This window comes from Rhyacophila brunnea, unplaced genomic scaffold (assembly GCF_057557595.1).
Source record: "Rhyacophila brunnea isolate RB1 unplaced genomic scaffold, BYU_Rbru_1.0 scaffold_17, whole genome shotgun sequence".
Lineage (NCBI taxonomy): Eukaryota > Metazoa > Arthropoda > Insecta > Trichoptera > Rhyacophilidae > Rhyacophila > Rhyacophila brunnea.
The window spans coordinates 14,129,956-14,149,781 of NW_028232827.1; the positions used below are offsets into that span (position 1 = coordinate 14,129,956).

At 34.9% G+C, this 19,826-nt stretch overlaps 1 protein-coding gene across 3 annotated transcripts in view; it reads right to left on the bottom strand.

Annotated features, from left to right (window-relative positions):
* Window positions 1-3,200: 3,200 nt before the first annotated feature.
* The window catches only part of Septin4 (septin 4), a 62,349-nt gene continuing 45,723 nt past the window's right edge, over window positions 3,201-19,826 (bottom strand). For all 3 annotated transcript variants that reach the window (XM_085944750.1, XM_085944749.1, XM_085944748.1), the window contains exons 2-8: window positions 16,494-16,682; window positions 13,853-14,111; window positions 11,801-11,951; window positions 9,631-9,796; window positions 7,676-7,832; window positions 6,697-6,781; window positions 3,201-6,153 (exon numbers count right to left, since the gene is read on the bottom strand). In XM_085944750.1, the coding sequence (XP_085800876.1) occupies window positions 6,067-6,153; window positions 6,697-6,781; window positions 7,676-7,832; window positions 9,631-9,796; window positions 11,801-11,951; window positions 13,853-14,111; window positions 16,494-16,590 (1,002 nt within the window). In that variant the 5' untranslated portion in view covers window positions 16,591-16,682 and the 3' untranslated portion in view covers window positions 3,201-6,066. The remainder of the gene's footprint in view (window positions 6,154-6,696; window positions 6,782-7,675; window positions 7,833-9,630; window positions 9,797-11,800; window positions 11,952-13,852; window positions 14,112-16,493; window positions 16,683-19,826) is intronic.

The window sequence follows — 19,826 nt, forward strand, 5'->3', positions numbered from 1 at the left end:
GCTGTCGAAGACATCATTAATATTTATACTTTTAAAATTTCATTTATAATATATATTATTAAAGTTTTGTGCATCTAATGCAGGGTCCACACTGGCAACCTCGTTAGATTTTAAAATAATTATGATAATTATCGTAAAATTTCTTAAGCAATGATGGTAAGTATCGTAAAATTTAATGAGGTTTGTTGGGAGTGTGGGATGTTGCCAGTGTGGGATGTTGCCAGTGTGAACTTGTTGCCAGTGTGGAAATGGCATAATATCCACTGTGGTTTACGTAGTGGCATGGATCTGGGGTTAACTAATTCAAGAAGTCAACACCCATGATAGAATTTTTTCCAGTTTAGGTTGCATTATATTCCAAAACTCTTCTGTAAAAATCGTTCCCGATTTTATAAATGGAAATTTCTCGGTGTACATAGTAAACAAACCTACAAATAAAAAAAGACAAGAAGGAACATACTGATTCATCGCAATAAAATCTGGCAATCAAATTCGCCGTTTTGAAAAGCGACGATTTTGCGTAAACAAATATCACGTTGTCTGTACATGTGTGGCAAACTTCGAATGTGTTTTTAATTTTGTGTATTTTATGTTTGTGTGTCACGCATTGTCGGCCATATTTGCCGGCCTTTCTGATTGCCGTGATTTGTACACATCTTCCTTTCTGTCTTTTTTTATTCGTAGAAACAAACAGTATTATCTATTAGTTATATGAAAATTAAATTAATGACAATTAAAAGATTTTGAAATAGAAAAAACACATTTCCAAGCTTTCAGCCGTATTCACTCATGAATGTCATTTAGATAAATATATACACATTTTGATGTTATCTTGCAAAGTAAACAGTTATCTGTTCTTCATACTATAATATCGTCGTTGAAACTAGAAAATTGTGTAACTCCAAAAACACTACTTTACAGGAGAGACAAAAAACATTATGGTTTCCTATACAAATGTATGGTTTTGGAGTGAAATCATCCATGATTTAACAATGATACAATTTTTCTGGAATTACAAAATTTGCAAGACGGATAGATATTATCAACGGCCACTAGATGGCATTCAAAGTCAATTTTCGATGAAAACGGAGTTACACAATTTTCTAGTTTCAACGACGATATGTATATGCGAATGTAATGTTTTCAAATAATTGATATGGATTATATACCATCGTATTATTTTTCGAAATCATAAACATACTATAATAGTATTTGAGTATCAACCTATGTTCAATTTGAATTTGGTTATAATAATAATATACCCGTAGATATATCAATAGTATGTTTGCTACAAAATCCGCCCAAGTTTTCCGTATGTACTTGCACAGGTTTGATTAAAAACTATGATGAAATTAACATTTTAAAAATAATACTTGTATTATTTTGACAGCCCTGCTTTCTGATCGGCGGATGTTTATCAAAATAATAATGTTCGGCGGCCGACAATATCAACAATAATAATAATGTTTCTTGAAATAAAATCTCCGATGATTAGTGATTTTTGCGAAAAGATCGATTTAAATTAACGTGCTAACGACGCCGAGGTCCTATTTTTACTAAATTATAATTGAACATCAAGCTCTTCAGCCCCCTCTTAAGTGTATGAATAATTTACTCACTACAAATTGGCTAAGTTATAATTATTAAAGTTTTACATTTGTTGCATTCTTTTCAACTATTGTTTTGTCATTTTTTATGATTTTGGAAAGTGATTGGTTGGCTGTTGTGAAGAGTGGCTTTCACCAACGTTTTAATACTCATGTATACTTAAATGATGTTTGTTTTGTAACCCTTGTACAATGCATTGTTCATGTACATATACCTACATATCGCGACCCTAATACAAGGTTCTAAGTGTTTATTTTTGACAAAACAAACCTAACAATGAACCTAGTACCTATTCAAAGCTGCCACATTTTTACTTTCGTTTCGCCAAAAATAAACACATAGGTACTTAGAACCTTGTAGTTCTGCATTCGCGATGATTTGATGTCTGTGATTGATAATAATAATTATTGCAGTTTTTGAGTTCAAAATAAATTTGACTTGTTCATCAACATTTTGATGTAATATGTCACGTCGTAAGTTACAGTGTCACAAATTTATTTGAAGAATTGATGGGGGAGCCACAGTCGAAAACTTCCCAATCAAGACTCGCAACTGGACAGAATCTGACATTCAAACGACTTATTCAATATGGAGTCCATATGATAGTTTGTAATTCCATTTTTCACCGTTCTTCAGATAAGTTTGTCGAACTGTACCTAGCACTATTTAATTGACCATCCAATTTCGCTATTGATTATGATATAATAAACAATATTGTAAAACAACATACATAATTTTAAAAAACACTTCTGAGAAAATATACTTACTTAATATTATAATGAACAGAAAAAATCTTTTTTGAAAAAAGTAAACCACCCGGCAGGAATCGAACCTGCATCTCTTGGGTTTATGCCCTGTCCGCGCATTATCCTCTATGCTACGAAGCGACATACTAACTACAACAAATTTTAACTATTTTTTTTTTTAATACCTTTTAATACCTGCCCATCAGCGCTCTTCTAAATCAAGCTACTATTGGCGATCGGTTTTTGTTTATTAAATCAAAGTAGGTACCTACTACTTCAATTACTAACCGACGTCACGTTAATTAAAAATTATTAGCAAGTTCGAGTAAGTTACAGTAAGTTCGAGTAAGTTAGAATCGATATGTCAAAGTCGTCAAAAAAATGAAACGCCAAACAAAAATGCCGAAACAGCAATTTTTATGTATTGACCGCAGAAACTCTCTTAAGTGGTCTCTCTTTGTATAATCATATTACATATGCACATATAATTATTTATCTTTTGGATAAAGTAAATATTGGTGCGCTCGTCTGTCATTTTGTGGGAGATGCGGCGACCAGTGACTTTTGGCTGACTCGTAGCGGTTTGTGCAGATGTACTTGCAACACTGACAGCAAACGATCTGCAGCGCGAGTCGCGTGCAATTTGTTGCTAGCGACACCAGATTTTTTTTTCCAACTAAAATGTAGCATTCCACCAATGTGCGGAGTTCCATTTGGTAATGTGTGTTTTGTGAATAACGATTACATCACATCGACTTATTCGACATGTGAGGAGAGCTTAGATGTGCGAGCCGGCTAACAATTATTGGTTAAAACAACCAAAAATAAGTGAAATAAAGTCATAAGTAAATAGTCAGAAGTATTTTTATTGTTTTGAAATATATTAATTATTATTCACGTAACAAAATGCTCCCTTATTTCTATAAGTTGTGTAAATTTAAATATACACTAGTCTATATACAAATAAAATGGCTATCAATAAACATTTATTGTGCAACAAGAATTCTAAATATATATATATTATGTAAAACTCTTCCACTTGGAAATAACATCCTTGAAAAATAAAAGTAAATGCCACTTCAACATCATAATGGGAGATTTCAATGCACGTATTGGATCATACCAAAGAGATGACGTAGCGGTCGGACATTTCGGACATGGCTCAAGGGATGGTAGAGGGGACATGCTTGTGGAGTTTGCTGAAACCAACAATCTTCACATCATGAATTCCTTTTTTCAACATAAACCTACACGTAAATGGACGTGGAGAAGCCCGACAGGAAGGACCAGCGAAATCGATTACATCCTCACTGACAGAAAATATACATTTTTAAACTGTAAGGTGATCAATCAGTTTAACACCGGCAGTGATCACCGGATGGTGAGATGTAAGATAAGATTGAACGTCAAATCAGAAAGATCCAAACTGCAGAAGAAGTCAAATGCTCGCGTATACCTGCAGAACAATACTGAATTCCAAAATGAACTCAAAAATGCACTATCGGCTTTCTTAGATGAGAACGAAACCGTTTCCCTATCCAACGCGGAGGATATAACGAATATTATTCTACAATGTGCAGAAAAAACAGGCGTAAAAAGCTCAGAAGTTACACCTTCCACCAAGCTTTCGAAGGCAACATTGAATCTTATGGAGCAGAGAAGGAAAACCAAGAGCGATAGACAGGCGCAAAACGATATGGAGTTTTCATCACTTTGCAAAACCCTCCGAAGGAAGATTAGAGAAGACCTTCGTAAATTCAATGTAAACCTCATACAAGCAATTGTGAAAGCAGGCAGAAGTTTAAACAAAAACAAGCAATGCTTGTCGATAGGAAAACGTCAAATCACAGCACTAAAAGCAAAAGATGGTTCTATCGTCAGAAATTGGGAACACTTGTTAAGCCGAGTTGAAGAGTTCTACAGCGATCTCTACAGTGATGACACTGACAATACGACTATAGACTTAGATCTTCAGAGAAATGGAAATTCGGAAGACCATACTCCCGAAATTACATCCTGGGAAGTAACCCATGCTTTAAATTACATGAAAAGTGGGAAAGCCCCCGGGGAAGACGGTTTAACGATAGATATCCTCAAAAAAGCAGGAAAGGATGCAAATGAAGTACTTGCACAATTGTTCACAGCCTGCATATGCAAAGAGGATGTCCCAGAGGTATGGAAAAATGCCAGCATTGTCATTCTTCACAAAAAAGGTGACAGAGAAGACCTAGCAAATTATCGTCCAATAAGTCTACTCCCTATTCTCTACAAGACGTTCACAAAAATTCTCTCAAACCGTCTGCAAAATGTACTAGACGAGAACCAACCGAGAGAACAAGCCGGATTTAGAGGAGGATACAGCACTATGGACCATATCCAAGTCGTCAGAGAAATCATAGAGCGGTACCAGGAATACAAACTGCCACTATGCATGGGTTTTATAGACTATGAGAAGGCGTTTGATTCGATAAAGAAATGTTCAATACTCGACGCACTCAGAAAACAAGGAATCCCTGGACGCTATATAAATATTTTCAATAATATATACAGTAGCGCAACAGCATCTGTAAATCTCCATAAACCATCGCGCAGATTTCCTATCAGCAAAGGAGTCCGACAAGGTGATACAATCTCACCTAAACTATTTACAGCTACCCTTGAAGACTTATTCAGGCAACTTGACTGGAATGACAAAGGGATCCCCATAAATGGAGAATACCTGAGTCATCTGCGCTTTGCCGATGACATAGTAATTTTCTCGCAAGACTCAGAAGACCTCCAAAGCAGAATGCAGGAACTCGCTGAAGTAAGCAACAAAGTAGGTTTGAAAATAAATGTAACAAAGACGAAAGTCATGTTCAACTGCTTTGCAGGCCAAAAAGAGATCCTCATCAATGGCACTCAGCTCGAACAGGTGAAAAGCTACATCTATCTGGGACAACAAGTATCTATAGATGGATGTATATTTGATGAAATTGTTCGCAGAGTAAAGCTAGGCTGGAGTGCTTTTGGCCGCCTGAATAATGTCTTCAAAAGTGACCTTCCACTGTGCCTAAAGCGCAAAGTGTTCAACCAGTGTGTGCTTCCCGTGATGACATATGCGTGTGAAACATGGACCCTAAGTAAAAGAGAGATCCAGAAACTTAGAGTAGCACAACGTGGTATGGAGAGGTGCATGCTGGGCATAACGCGAAAGGACAAAAAGAGGAATGAGTGGATAAGGAAGCAGACAAGGGTTTGCGATGTAATAGAGTTTATTAAAAGCCTTAAATGGAGATGGGCTGGACACATAGCTCGAAGAAGAGACAATCGTTGGACAAATCTAGTCATCCAGTGGTATCCAAGAAGTACAAAACGTCCACAAGGTAGACCTAGAGGCCGCTGGATCGATGAAATGATAAAGTTCTGCGGAAGTACGTGGCAACGCAATGCACAGGACCGAGAGAAGTGGAAGCAACTTGAAGAGGCCTTCATCCAGCAGTGGATAGATTCAGGCTGATGATGATGATGATGATGATGATGATATATTATGTATATCTATCGAATAAATTAAAGAAAAGAAAACGATTTTTATAATTATTATGCATGCAATACTGACGTATAGACATCCTAACAATAAAATACATAATCGAGATTTAAATACCACAGCTAAAAATTATTATTTTTATGAATGTCACTAGTTTCTTTGTTGCTGTATAAAATCACATTAATTTTAAACGTCGATAATACTATCGTGTTTTTTATCTGAAGCCTTTAATTTCTGTTGCATTTGTGTTAGCATATCTTGCATTCTTCGAATCTGTAACAAATAAAAAAGATTTCATAAGACATTGTACATTCAAATATAATTAAAATAAGTATACCTATTTTAACACCATTAAAAAGGCACCTGCAGATGCGTTGGCCCAACAATCAGCCATTTCCTACAATTGATCCAACCAATATTTGGGTACCTACTTCCTGAACAGAATGCATGCATTAATATGCTTCTTGTTTTATCAAAACACCAAAGATTTGCGATTGCTATTGTGGTAGCATTTCAAGAAAATTAAAAATTTGGGAAGAAATGGCTTAAATAACAAAATAAAGGTCAGCTGTGATTGTAGGTATCAAAAATTGGACTTAGGTCTGGGATCTAAATCTAGCTGGATCAACGAAATATTCAGTTCTTGGAGATGCTTCATCCAAAAGTGGATTGATCCATATTTTGATGGTTGAAACATAATAAAGTTTTCAATCTGTTCCAACTAAATAATTTAAATTTTTATTGAAATTACCAATTTTAGGGAATACCATCTTAAAGTCAGATAAAAATTTAATAATTATGAGGAATTTATCTTACTTCTTCGTCTTTTTGGAGTAAAAGTCTATCAGTTTCTGTAATGCTAGTATCTCCGTTGTTACCCATTGAGTCTCGTTTCAATTTTCTGCAAAAATAATACAACAATCAGTATACATAAACTAGGGATACTCACATAAAAAATTACCAACCTATCTATTAATGAATTTTTTCTTCGAATGATTTCTTATAGTGCGCAGAAATTACGCAGGGCATGTGTGATTATTATAGAAGACAATCGTTAATTCTACGGATTTTAGATTTATTTTGAAACTAATTTTTATCCATTATTTGGCACATTACCATTTAATGTATACAAAATCAGTTTTAGAATTGTGCAACCGGGTTTACAGTAGAGAAAAACTCTATTTAAACACTACTTTTGTGATTAAGAATATTAAATTTTGAAACAAATCGGATGTTACATGATACAGATTGAATCATTGTGTAATATTATATTGTAATAAGTTGATAATATATTTTGTTCGTGAAGAGCACATGTAGCATTTAAACGTACCATCATAAATTGTCAGGTGTTCATATTTAGAACTAAGCTCATCTCAGTATAAAAGGTATGAAATGATAATAATATGTCAAATGTTAGCATGTGGTGCCCTCACTCAGCGGACAACTTATGCTGGTGGATCTACAGTAAAGTTATCGTTTTAAGTGTTTTTAGTTTGTCATCCTTTTTTCTTATATATGAACAAACATTGCTTTTAAATAGATTATTACTAGTATGTGTTATTTTCAATACCGGATTTTAAGAAGTAGTCAAATCGTCTGTTTCTATATGAACACATATTTAAATTGCTCTATAAATAATACATAAAATCTGTTTTGCTCTTATGAATCTTTTTTCCATCTTTGTTCACTAATTTTTCCAAAAAAATATTATGGTCGCGCTAGTTATAACTGGCATGCGAGTGTTATAATATTAAATGAATATATGAAAGTAATAAGACTTTGGAAATATATATACCCTCTCTCTCGAAGGGCATGTTGGGATATCTGCGATATACATTGTGCTCTAAAGTTTTCGTAATGAACATCTTGGGTGACATCTTTTAAGTCTTGCATGTGCGTTGAAATTAGCATTGTGCGTAGTTTCACAAAATCACTATGGCGAGGATTCTCAACTGCAAATATAAAAGAAATATTTTAAAATATTAATAACAGAACAACACATTAGATCAGGGGGGGGCAAACTGCGGCCCGCGGGCCGCATGTGGCCCGCCGGGTATATTTTTGCGGCCCGCTATCATTAATTATTGTACTTCTGATTACGAATAACTTTTTTATATTTTTTTAAAAAATGTTGACAATAGATTAAATTTAGAAGAATTTGTTGTTTCGTAAATGTATTAACTCAGTACGTCTTCCTTGCGTCTCATCTCACATTATGTAACCATTATTTTCTACGTTGAACATCGTGACACATTTAAATACTTTTAACTGCAAGTTTTTAGTTTTAAGTTCCAAGGAAAAAAAATATATGCCCATGATATGGTAAAAAGTTTGAATGGATTTCAATTAAAACTCAGTTATTCCTTCGACAAATATCCAATAACAACGTGTACCACTTTCCAACTTTGAAGTTACTGAATATAAATTTGAAGAATATGGTAAAATTATTAAAGCTCTGAATGACGATTTTTCACAAAGATTTGGTGACTTCCGAAAAATTGAGACAAGTTTAGCAATAGCACGCGATCCATTTTCAATAAATATTGATAGTATACCGACAAAGCTACAACTTGAGATTATTGATCTGCAGTGTGACACTGATTTAAGAGAATTGCATCGTCGTGAAGAAATCTCCAAATTTTACAATTCCCTTAATTCAAACAAATTCGACCAACTTAAAGATTATGCAAGAAACATTTTCATTATTTTTGGATCAACCTATGTATGTGAACAAACATTTTCGATCATGAACCTCAATAAAAATTCTTTACGATCAAATATCTCCGATGCCCATTTACAAGCAGTTTTGTGAATATCAACTACAAAATTAACACCTGAATTTTAAAAAAATGTTAAAAAATGTACACTTATCATTAATTTTTTTGTAATGTTTATTTTTCGTGATAATAAATAGTGTATATCTAAAAATTGTATTTTACTTGCGGCCCGCCGCTCATTTTGAATTCTTGAATTTGGCCCTCCATCCAAAAAGTTTGCCCACCCCTGCATTAGATAGTGGTTATACAAATGTTAATTTAACAATGTGAAAACAGGAGCTGCAATCACATTTAATATTTTCTATTAACTAATTATGACGTAGTGTTAATGCCGGGGTGGTCGAATCCAATAATCAACAGAACTTGCGGCAGAGATGTATTTGTTTACTACATTTTACAATAATTATTTGTTGGGGGCACGCTACCCGCCTGATGTTACCTACCATAATTCTCAGGTAACCACAAGTGATGATACTACATATCTAGTTATCGTCCCCTACCGGTGCTAAGAGCCGACATGACCTACTCAGAATTGGTTCACTGGCAGAATTTCAGGTAAAGGTATGTTAATGTTAATTAACAATCATATTAGTAGGTACATGTTAAATTCAAGCTTACTCCTACTGCCCAATAAGAAGATCTAGACAATAAGTCGCTAGTGCGGTTAAAAGTGGGAGGAGCTTGTTAGTTCACAGTTTTAACACGTGGACAACTCGTCGCTAACCGGAAGGCACTTCAATCGGAGTGCGGTTAAAATGGGAGGAGCTTGTTAGTTCACAGTTTTAACACATAGCCAAGAAGATCCTGTTGGACAGTAGTTATAAGTTGGAAGTTGGTACCGGCCTAATCGCCGAAACAAAATCAATATAGTGGATGTCAGTATGTAGGTAGGTATTTAATAATAATAATTATGAAATAAAATGAATTCATTGAATTAAATGAATTTAGGTAAGTAGTTGTGTTAATTTATTACCATCAACCACTCCCCATGGGTACTGCCGCCCTCGTACTCTCTTCCCAGCCACTTCTAGCATGGTGTTGCTTCCGACAACAGCAAATGGAACACAGGCTTTCAGCTCGCGGTCCTGCTGTTTAAATTCCTCATCTTCATCACTGTCACATTCGGGGAACTGGTAAATCTACAAAATAAATTAAAATTATATTAGGTACTGCATGCATAAGTGAGTCACATAAGTCAAAGGGCCAAAGCACACTGGAAGCGACACGTGTGGTGTAAGCGGTGCTTCCAGTGTACTTTGGCCCTATGGAGTGATTTTATTAAAATCTTAACCTACATCAGAATGAATTTAAAAAATCTTTCAAAAGAAACGTTTCTGTTTTTATATTGTTTTATGTAGGTAAGTACCTAATTGGTGTGCATCAGTGGCAAGGGTGAAAGTAAACTGTGGAGATCCAACAAATATGGAGGAAACTAAACATTGTCAGTTATATTTATTTGTTTTCATTGAACTAATAATACAAATTCCAGATGGTATTGGTTAGTTTTTAAAATTTAATTCAACCCTGACTAAAGCCAACCATAATACATATTTGATAAAATAAATCTACCATCTATAAAATATCTAAAATTATGCCATTAAATCATACATAATTCTATATATTTAATAGATAGATGAGTATTATTTATCTATTATGGTTTGGTTAGGCATGGTTTCATTAATTTTTAAAAACCATCTGAAATTTATATCCTTAGTTCAATGTTCAGTGTGCATTATTTTTATCGGATCTCCGCAGCCTACATCTACTATTATGTTAGGTCTAAGCAAGTTTTAAGTGAATTATAAAAACTAACAAATACTTATAAGTATATCATGTTCCGAAGGCGCGTGAGTTGGTGACAGTTGGAGAAAGAAGCCTACGGTCCTGTTTTTAACATATTCCTTGCTCTACCTTCCTTACTTATCGGTATTTTATATCTTTATGTATATTCTCCTAATTTCTTATAGTATCCCCTTCTAGCAGACTTTTATACATAACAATCTACTCTACTTATAATATAAAATGATATCAACTGCTTAATCTACAAATCAGCCAACTGCACTTTTGACTAAAAATGACATTTTGATGTTCTTTTGTTATAAAGCATGTTTTCTATGCTCACACAAAATTTCAAACTCCTAAACCAAAAACTAATTAAAAGATAAAAAGAACTTTTTATATACCACAGTTTTAAATTTTCTGTTAAATCATATAAACTTGACAATTCTATGTATTAATAAATACTTTGTTTTGTACTTGATAGAAATACTAAATAAATATAGAATACTGAAATGTCATTTTGATATTTCATATTGATTTCCATAGTAACGCACGTATATATTAATAATTTAGTTGCTAGGACCCCCTTAGCAACCAACAATATATAACTTTCCATACAAAAACAGAATTAACTGAAAATGAATTCAATTCTGCTTAAAAATGGCTAAAAGTATTAAAAGAAGGCATTGTCGTCGTGTTCTGATATATTCTAAAAGTTTCAAATGTCTAGCTAGCCGGGAAGTTAGTTAAAAATCTTCAATCGTCCAATACAAATCTTGGATAAACAAGAAAAAATTTATAGTGGACACACAAGACAAAATCTGTACCGGACAAACAAGGTAATAAAAATTTAAAAAAAAACGTGGTAATAAATGCATTATCGTTCTTCACACAAAACACCCAACTGCAGGTACCAAATTTCCAATGTTATAAATGGAACAACCCCGTTCTTTATATAAATTTTCTTTGTATATAAAAGGGAAGCTAAAATAGTGTATTAAGTAATTCATAGTGGAGCTTATTTGTAAAAAAAATCCAAGTGTATTTTTGGAATAAATTCCGCTCGATAGTTAAACTATTATGTTTTTTCTCCTTCCTGAACAATTTGCACAAATGGAGTTAGCTGGTTTGCAGATTATGCAGTCGATATGCACATTGAATCTAGAGCACTCCACAAAGTTTATGAAGGACCCCCATGGGCCCTGCTATTTAGCAAATAAATCTCTAGAAGTGTGGAGTTGTTATCAAATGAACTTGCAATGCGAAGTCACGTATTGCTAACCTAATCAGTAGACAATTTGTCTCTTTCTTTGTTAGACTCCATCTATATAAACAAGGGATGACTTTAATTTCTTTGAATTTACCTGTATTTGGTTTTCTTCTATGTCTTTTAGGATTCGTTGCTTGAGTTTTCTGACTTCAGCGGAGGTAAGTGTATCAGCCTTTGCTATCACAACGACAATATTCACTTTTCTATGGAGTCGTTTCATTAGTTCCAAATCCATTTGTCGTAAACTGAAACAATAATATTACATATTGTTTTATTAGGATATTCAATATACATGAAGACCTCACATAACGAAGGATAGAGGGTATGTACTATGTGGTCGGGAATTAGCCCTTGAAACCACCTAATCTAACCCACCACTTTTTATTCCCGGAATAAATATCTGATATGTTTTTTATTTATAAACATAGAAACATTCCCGGTTTTAGTATTTATTCAGAGTTCACAGAGATTAATCAACAATAACAGAGTGATACCAGATGGAAATCTCCCACAGGAGACTACCTCAAAGGGCGGACCGAACCATCATATTTCCCAAAATACCACAGCCTACGTCCACTCTTCGCGGTGATCGCAACCCTCGGTCGAGCGGAACCCGTCTCCTTGAAATTCAAATTCGTCAAACTCCCGCCAAAACAGACGCGGTCTATCAAAAACGGCCGCTCGCGCCGCCACTAGTCAATCCGTCGGTAAAACAGAGAGGTTCCCGACCGACGGATGAACATGACGCCGCCTGTCAGTTGAACGCGGGCAAAAAGCTCTCTCTTACCTCAACCGCCGAACCAACAGCATCGACCGCAAAATCTCTTCTCGCCTTCGCTCGCCTCGGACGCGAAGCCAAGCCAGCATTCCGGACAGCCCGCCAAAAAGACCACATCTGACATCGGCAGATCGCCACGCCGCAAGCACTGACTCGCCTCGGATGCCAAGCAATCAATCAGCAGCCCAGCCGCGACACCACGTTGCAGCCCGCCAATTACCAACCGACCGCCAATTACCAACCGACCGCCAATTACCAACCGACCGCCAACGACGACAATAACCTGTATCGTATCTGTAACGACTACCCTGCAATACGATGAAATAAACCAGCCTTGACCAAATACCCCGTGCGTTTCTGTCCCCCACCCCCGCTTTGACCTTGACGTTATCACGGCCTGCCATCTCCGCTTCAGAGCGCGCAGAAGGCCGGTGATAAGAGAATACTTCAAACGGTACACGAAAACAGATTGACAAGATAAGATGACTAGCTCAACCAAATAACCAGATGAACTTGCTCAAGGATTACTTCAGTTCAGGTAGGTATCACATTTTTTGACAACTAGAAACCACACTTATCACTAATCTCGATAGTATAAGGTACTTAGTTTCAAAATAGAGGACCTGTATGTTCAAAAGGGACAGAGCTAATCAGACTAGGCTGACTGGTTGTAAGACTGTGAGAGATAAGAATTACGGAGTTAAAATAGAGTATACATAGCGCTTGCGGCGTCCAATCAATAGGCCGCGCCATCTATGGTTCTCTTTTCAAAGTCACGCTTATATCTCATGTGAAAAGCTAAAAATACTTAAGGTGATACTTCAGTGAAACGGCATATAATTTTCAACTATAGGCGTGACAAAATTTTGGACTCGCTGGCACTCGGAGACCGAACGTCGAGGTGTGAATACGTCAATTTGTTTCGTGATGGCGACGGGGGTATTAATTCTTAAATCGTGTAAAGATGACTAAAAACGTTACCCATTTACTTTAAAAAGAAAACATGTCAATGAATATATTATTATTGTTACTAATAGAACAACAAACAGAACATTAAATCTACGCATGTTGAATTTATATGACAAATTATATTTCGTTCGGCATGCTTCATTTGCACCTGCAACCCGCAATCCGCGCATTACCTAGCCACGATCTTTTTAAACCATGCCTCAACTGAGGTATAGCCTTAATATTTAATTTCCCCGAATCCACAGTTTTAATTAAAGTGTTAACAAACACTCCCACATAAACCCCTCCATATCACTATCAAGTAACAATTCGAGACATTGAATAAGCTTTGCAGAATGCCAAAAACGCAAGAACATCATAGCATTTACAAATAATTCTTCTCCATTCTGAAATATTTACCTGTGGCCGTAGGGGGGTACAAAATAAAGGCAGCAGTGCACCCGATTGTCTTGGATATTTCTCCTATTCAGTCCACTTTCATCGGTGAAGTACTGTCTGAACTGCTCGTCGATGTATGCCGTGCAGACTCTCCACGAGTCCTCACAGTTGATGGCGTCTCCAAACCCTGGAGTGTCCACCACCGTCAGTCGCAGTTTTACTCCACGCTCTTCGATGTCCATTGTTTTTCTTTCAATTGCTGTGGTCTTTTCGATTCTCTCTGGAAAGAGAAATTATATGTTTCAGAATAATATACATAGGCCTCTACTAAGTCTTAATAATAAAGTATTTCAATGTGCAATTATTACACTGATTTTTGAAACTTTTAATAGAATTATGGTATAGCCTGCTATCACAGCAACATCAACCTTTCCAGGCAACAATTATCGTCAATGTTATATTAAACCAATGGCGAAAAGTGCCTGAGTCTCTGGTAGGTAAAAAGTGTACAATGAAGCAAACAGTGCTGAAATCTCAGGAACAAATACTAACAAACTACAAAAAATTTTTGGATTATCCCAAGCCTTGGTTAGGCTTGGATACTGTATATTACTAATTTTGTGTATGTGAATCCTAAATTCAATACTTAGAGACAGATGGCTCTGTTTATAATATATTTTTATACTTTTGAAAATTAATGTCTTTGTAATTTAAATTTATATAATTGCTTAAAGTATGGAGAATTCGCCAATGCGTAAGACATAATAATTTTATTTTGAATCACCGGAATATAGAAACTTATGTCGTTATTTTTAGCTTGGAAAAAAACCGAGAAACTAATTAGTCATATTTATTTATATACAGTAAACTAGTCAGTTAAATTCCGAAGACATTTTGTCTTTTTTTAATTAAAGCGGTAAAATTCAAAACATAAACATCAACATATTGAAGAATGTATGCCGTCCCTTTTCATTTTAGTCTCAAATTGTATGCAAGATCGTTATGTGCTTACTAAGGAACTCAAAAATTCTGTTCTGTGGTGCTTACCTACCTTTTTTACTATCTTGAACTGACAATTGCAACAAAAATCTTGCAGAACATGACATGGGTAGAGGAATGACACGTTCCTCTTCGATCACTTTGGAACGGTGTTGGTGTCATTTGAAAGTAATGATACCAACACTTAAATGAGTCTCCCACACTGCCAGAAGAATCTGAGACCATTCTACATAATATCAACTGATGTGGATTGGAGCATTCGTACGAAACTTACTCTTAAACAGCAATGGTTTTAGGTACGTGAAGGTCTGCGGCACTGACAAGTTTGGAGGCCTCCTTGTGATTTTTTCAAAACTATGGTGTTCTAAGCGTTTGCATCATCCGCTTAATGGAAAGCCACCACTGCTTTCAAAAGTTATAATGATGGGTAGCAGTGGCGAAGGGTGGAGGTAGGATATTAAGATTCGACATAAACAGTGCACACTAAACTTTGTCAGTCATACTTATTTGTTTTCATTGAACTGATAACACAATTTGCAGAAGATGGCGCCGATTAGTTTTTAAAATTCAACAAACCATAATAGTTTAGGTATGCTATGGGCGATCCGACAAATATGGTACACACTTTTTCAGTCATACGTATTTGTTTTCGTTGAATTAAGAATACATATTATTACAGACAGTGAGATGGTGTTGGTTAGTTTTTTTAAAAATCATTGCCTGCCTAACCAAACCATAATCGTTAAAAATATTCTTCAACCTATAAAAAATATATGAAATTTAATCATGCATGGTTTAATAGCATAATTTTAGATATTTTATAGATACTTAAACAAATATTTTTGTACTATTATCTACTATGGCTTGGATTAGAAAGGATTTAATTGGATTTTAAAAACTAACAATCAAGATCTACACACTGAAGACTTTTTTTTTTCGACCATATCCGATCCTAATAGGATCATATGGGCCTCCACAGAGTAGAGGTTTGTATTAACAGATTTTGTTTTTTTACGAGAAATGGATGTCAGCCACTTGCTCAACCTATTAGGTCCATACCCTGACTCACACACAAATTGAAAAACTATGCGTACTTGCCAGACCCAGGATTCGAACCTGAGACCCACAGCGTGATAGTCCAACGCTTAAGCCGCGCGGCCACCGTGGGTATCTCACCGTGGGTGTCTTAGTTAAATGAAAACAAAATACATTTGATTGACAAAGTTTAGTGTGCACCATTTACGAACAGCCTACCTCTACCCTTCGCCTCTGACGGATAGTAAGTAGGCCATTCTTTAATTTGCCGCCCCTAAGCAACGCATTGCCAGCCTACCCCCATGGTACGTCGCTCTGTAGATATGTTTCAGTAGTTGTTCAAAATTATGTAAGTCCAATAAATAATGTTACTTTCTTTAATATTTAATTCATAGCTGATATAGATTAGTTTTTTTAATCGATTCCTATTTCTGTTGCGTGTAAAATGGCGTGACAACCATTAGGTATATCAGGTATTAGTAATATACTGTAAAATAGTGCCTCCCTAATTAATAATATAATCACAAGATTCACGAAAGAGACTAACCAATCAATAAAACTGAAATTATAAATAAATAATAATTATTATTGATGATTCTGATAATATAGATGGCAGTTTTCCACTCACCAGTAACTTCTGACAGTTTTCTATTCTTGTACAAGTCTCCCAGGAAAAGGCTGTTAATGAGGGTAGACTTCCCTAGGCCAGACTCCCCAACCACCATCAGCGTGAAGTCAAACCCTCTCTTCACGGATTTCCTGTGCACCTGCTCCGGGAGTGTCGCGAACCCGATGTAGTCACGCTCGCGGTCCTTGTCTGGAATAATGGAAAAAAAAACAATTTTAAATACTAGGAAGATCAATATTATACGAAAGTCCAAGTCCGGGTCCAAATCGATTCATTCAATTAGAATCCGAGCCTTAACCTTTAGCATCTTTAAAACAAGTGATAATGATGATATTATGTCGTATTAGTTAACTGTCAGGCGTGATATCTTTTAACACTGCCTCCCATAACCGCGTTAACCGAGCTGTCAGAATATGTCGTTGGGTAACACAGTTAACACGTCTTAACACAAGATTATAATTGAATGCATTTGGAATCAAGTAAAACGTGTTAGCTGTGCTAACAATTATTATAAATAACCGCGTTGTTTATGGAGTTGTTCGAATGATATCCGTGTTATTTTGGAGCAATAAAATAACTGAAACGAATGATATCTGTGTTAATCCTACAGATTACTTCTTTAATTTAAGTTAAATTTAATTGTTAGGCATTTCGATTAGAATTTCAATGTAAGATTCAGTTTATATAATTGATTTTGATATTGTATATTTATCTTAGTAGACTATATATATATCTTAGACTGGTATATATATTATGTAGGTATTGTTTCGGTAATTCTCCGCCCCTTGAATCTTGCCTCCCGGACCCTGTGCATTCCTAACACTTATGTTAGGTACGTGATCTTTATTGATCTTTAACATTCCGAATAGATTTCGATTCAATCAATTGGTACACTTTTCAAATAATATACAAAATATTATCTAATAATAATATTCAGAGTCTATATTAAAATATTATACCTAAGTACCTACAAGTTGTCTACTACGTAAAGGGCGCATTTTTTGTTACTGCCCGGGCGCTAAAACAGCTTGATAACTGGTACACAACTTCGTAAAAAAAACTGAATAAAACACACTTAGTATAACAATAAAAAGAAGGTGAATAAAAGTTATCTAATCTAATCATTAATCAATTATAAGGACATAATATTTTATAGTAATTTGGTAATATAGTAGTAATTAGAAATAATAAAGGAGTATTTTATTTACTCGTACATATTTTTATGGTAGGTGCCTACTTCAAATAATTTTGTTCCAAGAGGTTTAATGAATATATTATATTTATTTGTCGTCTGTGTGACCATTTTTCATTTTTATGAATAACTGATTATACAGCCATAAACTTTAATAACATAGTATGATAGTAGTTCGAAAATTCACCTATTGCATAATAAGCGTATTCGTACAGGGAATATACTAATAATTATTATAAAACTCTACCGTACGAAATAGTGTAAGTATTTTATTACCTATAGGAGGTCATATTTATGAACATTACTTGGCTTCCGGGAAACAATTTCCTGTTAATTTCCCGCGCAATTTTAACACGCGATCGAGTTCTTTGCTATCGACAACTCGGTATTCGAGTGGACATTTTTTTCTAATCGGTCATAAAAATGTTATTATGTATGACATACCTACTCAGAATGTTCGCTGTATTTACGAATATGGCGTGTTAAGCTAAACTCGGCAAAGTAGGTCAAATAGTTAGTCTATCGCCATTATGAATTATTATATAAATTTACAAGATTTACGTAATATGCCTCGTTATAGTTATCCTGAAAATGCACTAAATTAACGCAAAATGGGTCAAGCGTACTTACATCGTCTATGTATTATTTTATTTATATGGACATCACACTCAGTGGCTATCCATAATTAATGGCATTTTACAGTTTTCAGTAAGTCTCTCTCTAATCTATCGCCACGTTTGTTAAAATACAAATTCGATGAAAATCGTCGATTTCAGTAAAATGTTCTAACATACCTAGGTACCTATCTAATATCTTATTCTTACAATAAATGAGTTTATGTTATTTATTTTTTTATTATATAGAATATATTATATATATCATCATTGTACAGGCCAATTGCCGTAACCCTCACTTGTCACCAAAGTGACATTTTGATGGTGATGGACCTATTGCATACTCTTACACAAACTGGCCAAGTATCATAAATCCCAAAAAAATATTTCATATAAAAATATGTAATTCAAAACTATTTTTAAGCCATTTGTAACTTGACAAAAAATATTCCAACCAAATGCTGTAACCCTCTCTAAACGTAATCCACGGGGTACGTACAGAGTAAGCAACTCAATTTGTAATAAAATAATATAAATATAAAATAATAAGTAAATATTATATAAAACAATAAGTAAATCCAATGCCCACAGATTTTTTTTCACTTCCTGAACAATTTGATATTTTGAGGGTTACTACAAAATTGGCCTGTACAGTGACGAATATAATAATTCTTAACACTATGACAAGCCATGAGGCACAATGACAGTAGTGTAGCGAAACGGTGCTGTAGTATAAACGAAACGATCACATAAACACCTTGACTTTGAGAAAACCACACAAAAATATTCTGACCTCACCGGGAAATTGAACCCGGAGCCCCCGGGTGAGAGACCAGTTTCTACAACCCTCACCCCCTATGCCTTTTGTCACAATTAATCACATTGTACCAGAGTCCCTCCCCACTTAAAGCGTGATGTCATAGCAGTGGCAAAAGGTGGAGGTGGGCTGTGGATATCTGACATAAAAAGTGCACACTAAACTTTGTTAGTTATATTTATTTGTTTTCATTGAACTAAGAATACAAATTGTAGACGGAGCTGGTTAATTTTTAAACTTTAATTCCCTCCCTAAACCAAAATTAATTGAATAATCCTGTTTTTTTTTGTTTGACAGGTAGTAGATTTATAATGTAATATCATTATGCAACATACATTTAAAGTTTGCAACTATTTATTATCAAATGCACACACGGAAGAATCAGATTTGTGTTAATTAATTCAACAATGTCATTCCAGAGGTGTTTGAAAATACTGGGTCATGCTTCATCATAAATAACAATCAAACCGATCGCAAATTGATGGACTTCCGTTGGTGTTGTCTACTACTATCTGCGACCAGGGTTATTGCCAAGAGTTTGAGACAGATCTTTGCCCAATACTTGATCAGGATTAGTATGAGTCTACAAACGTTTGTAGTCAACATCAATAGGTACATTATTTATTTACGTTTTAAACTTTTAACTCACAATCAAATTAAAAGTTCTCACTATAACTTTCTGTTACTAAAATATGCTCTCAACTTTCAAT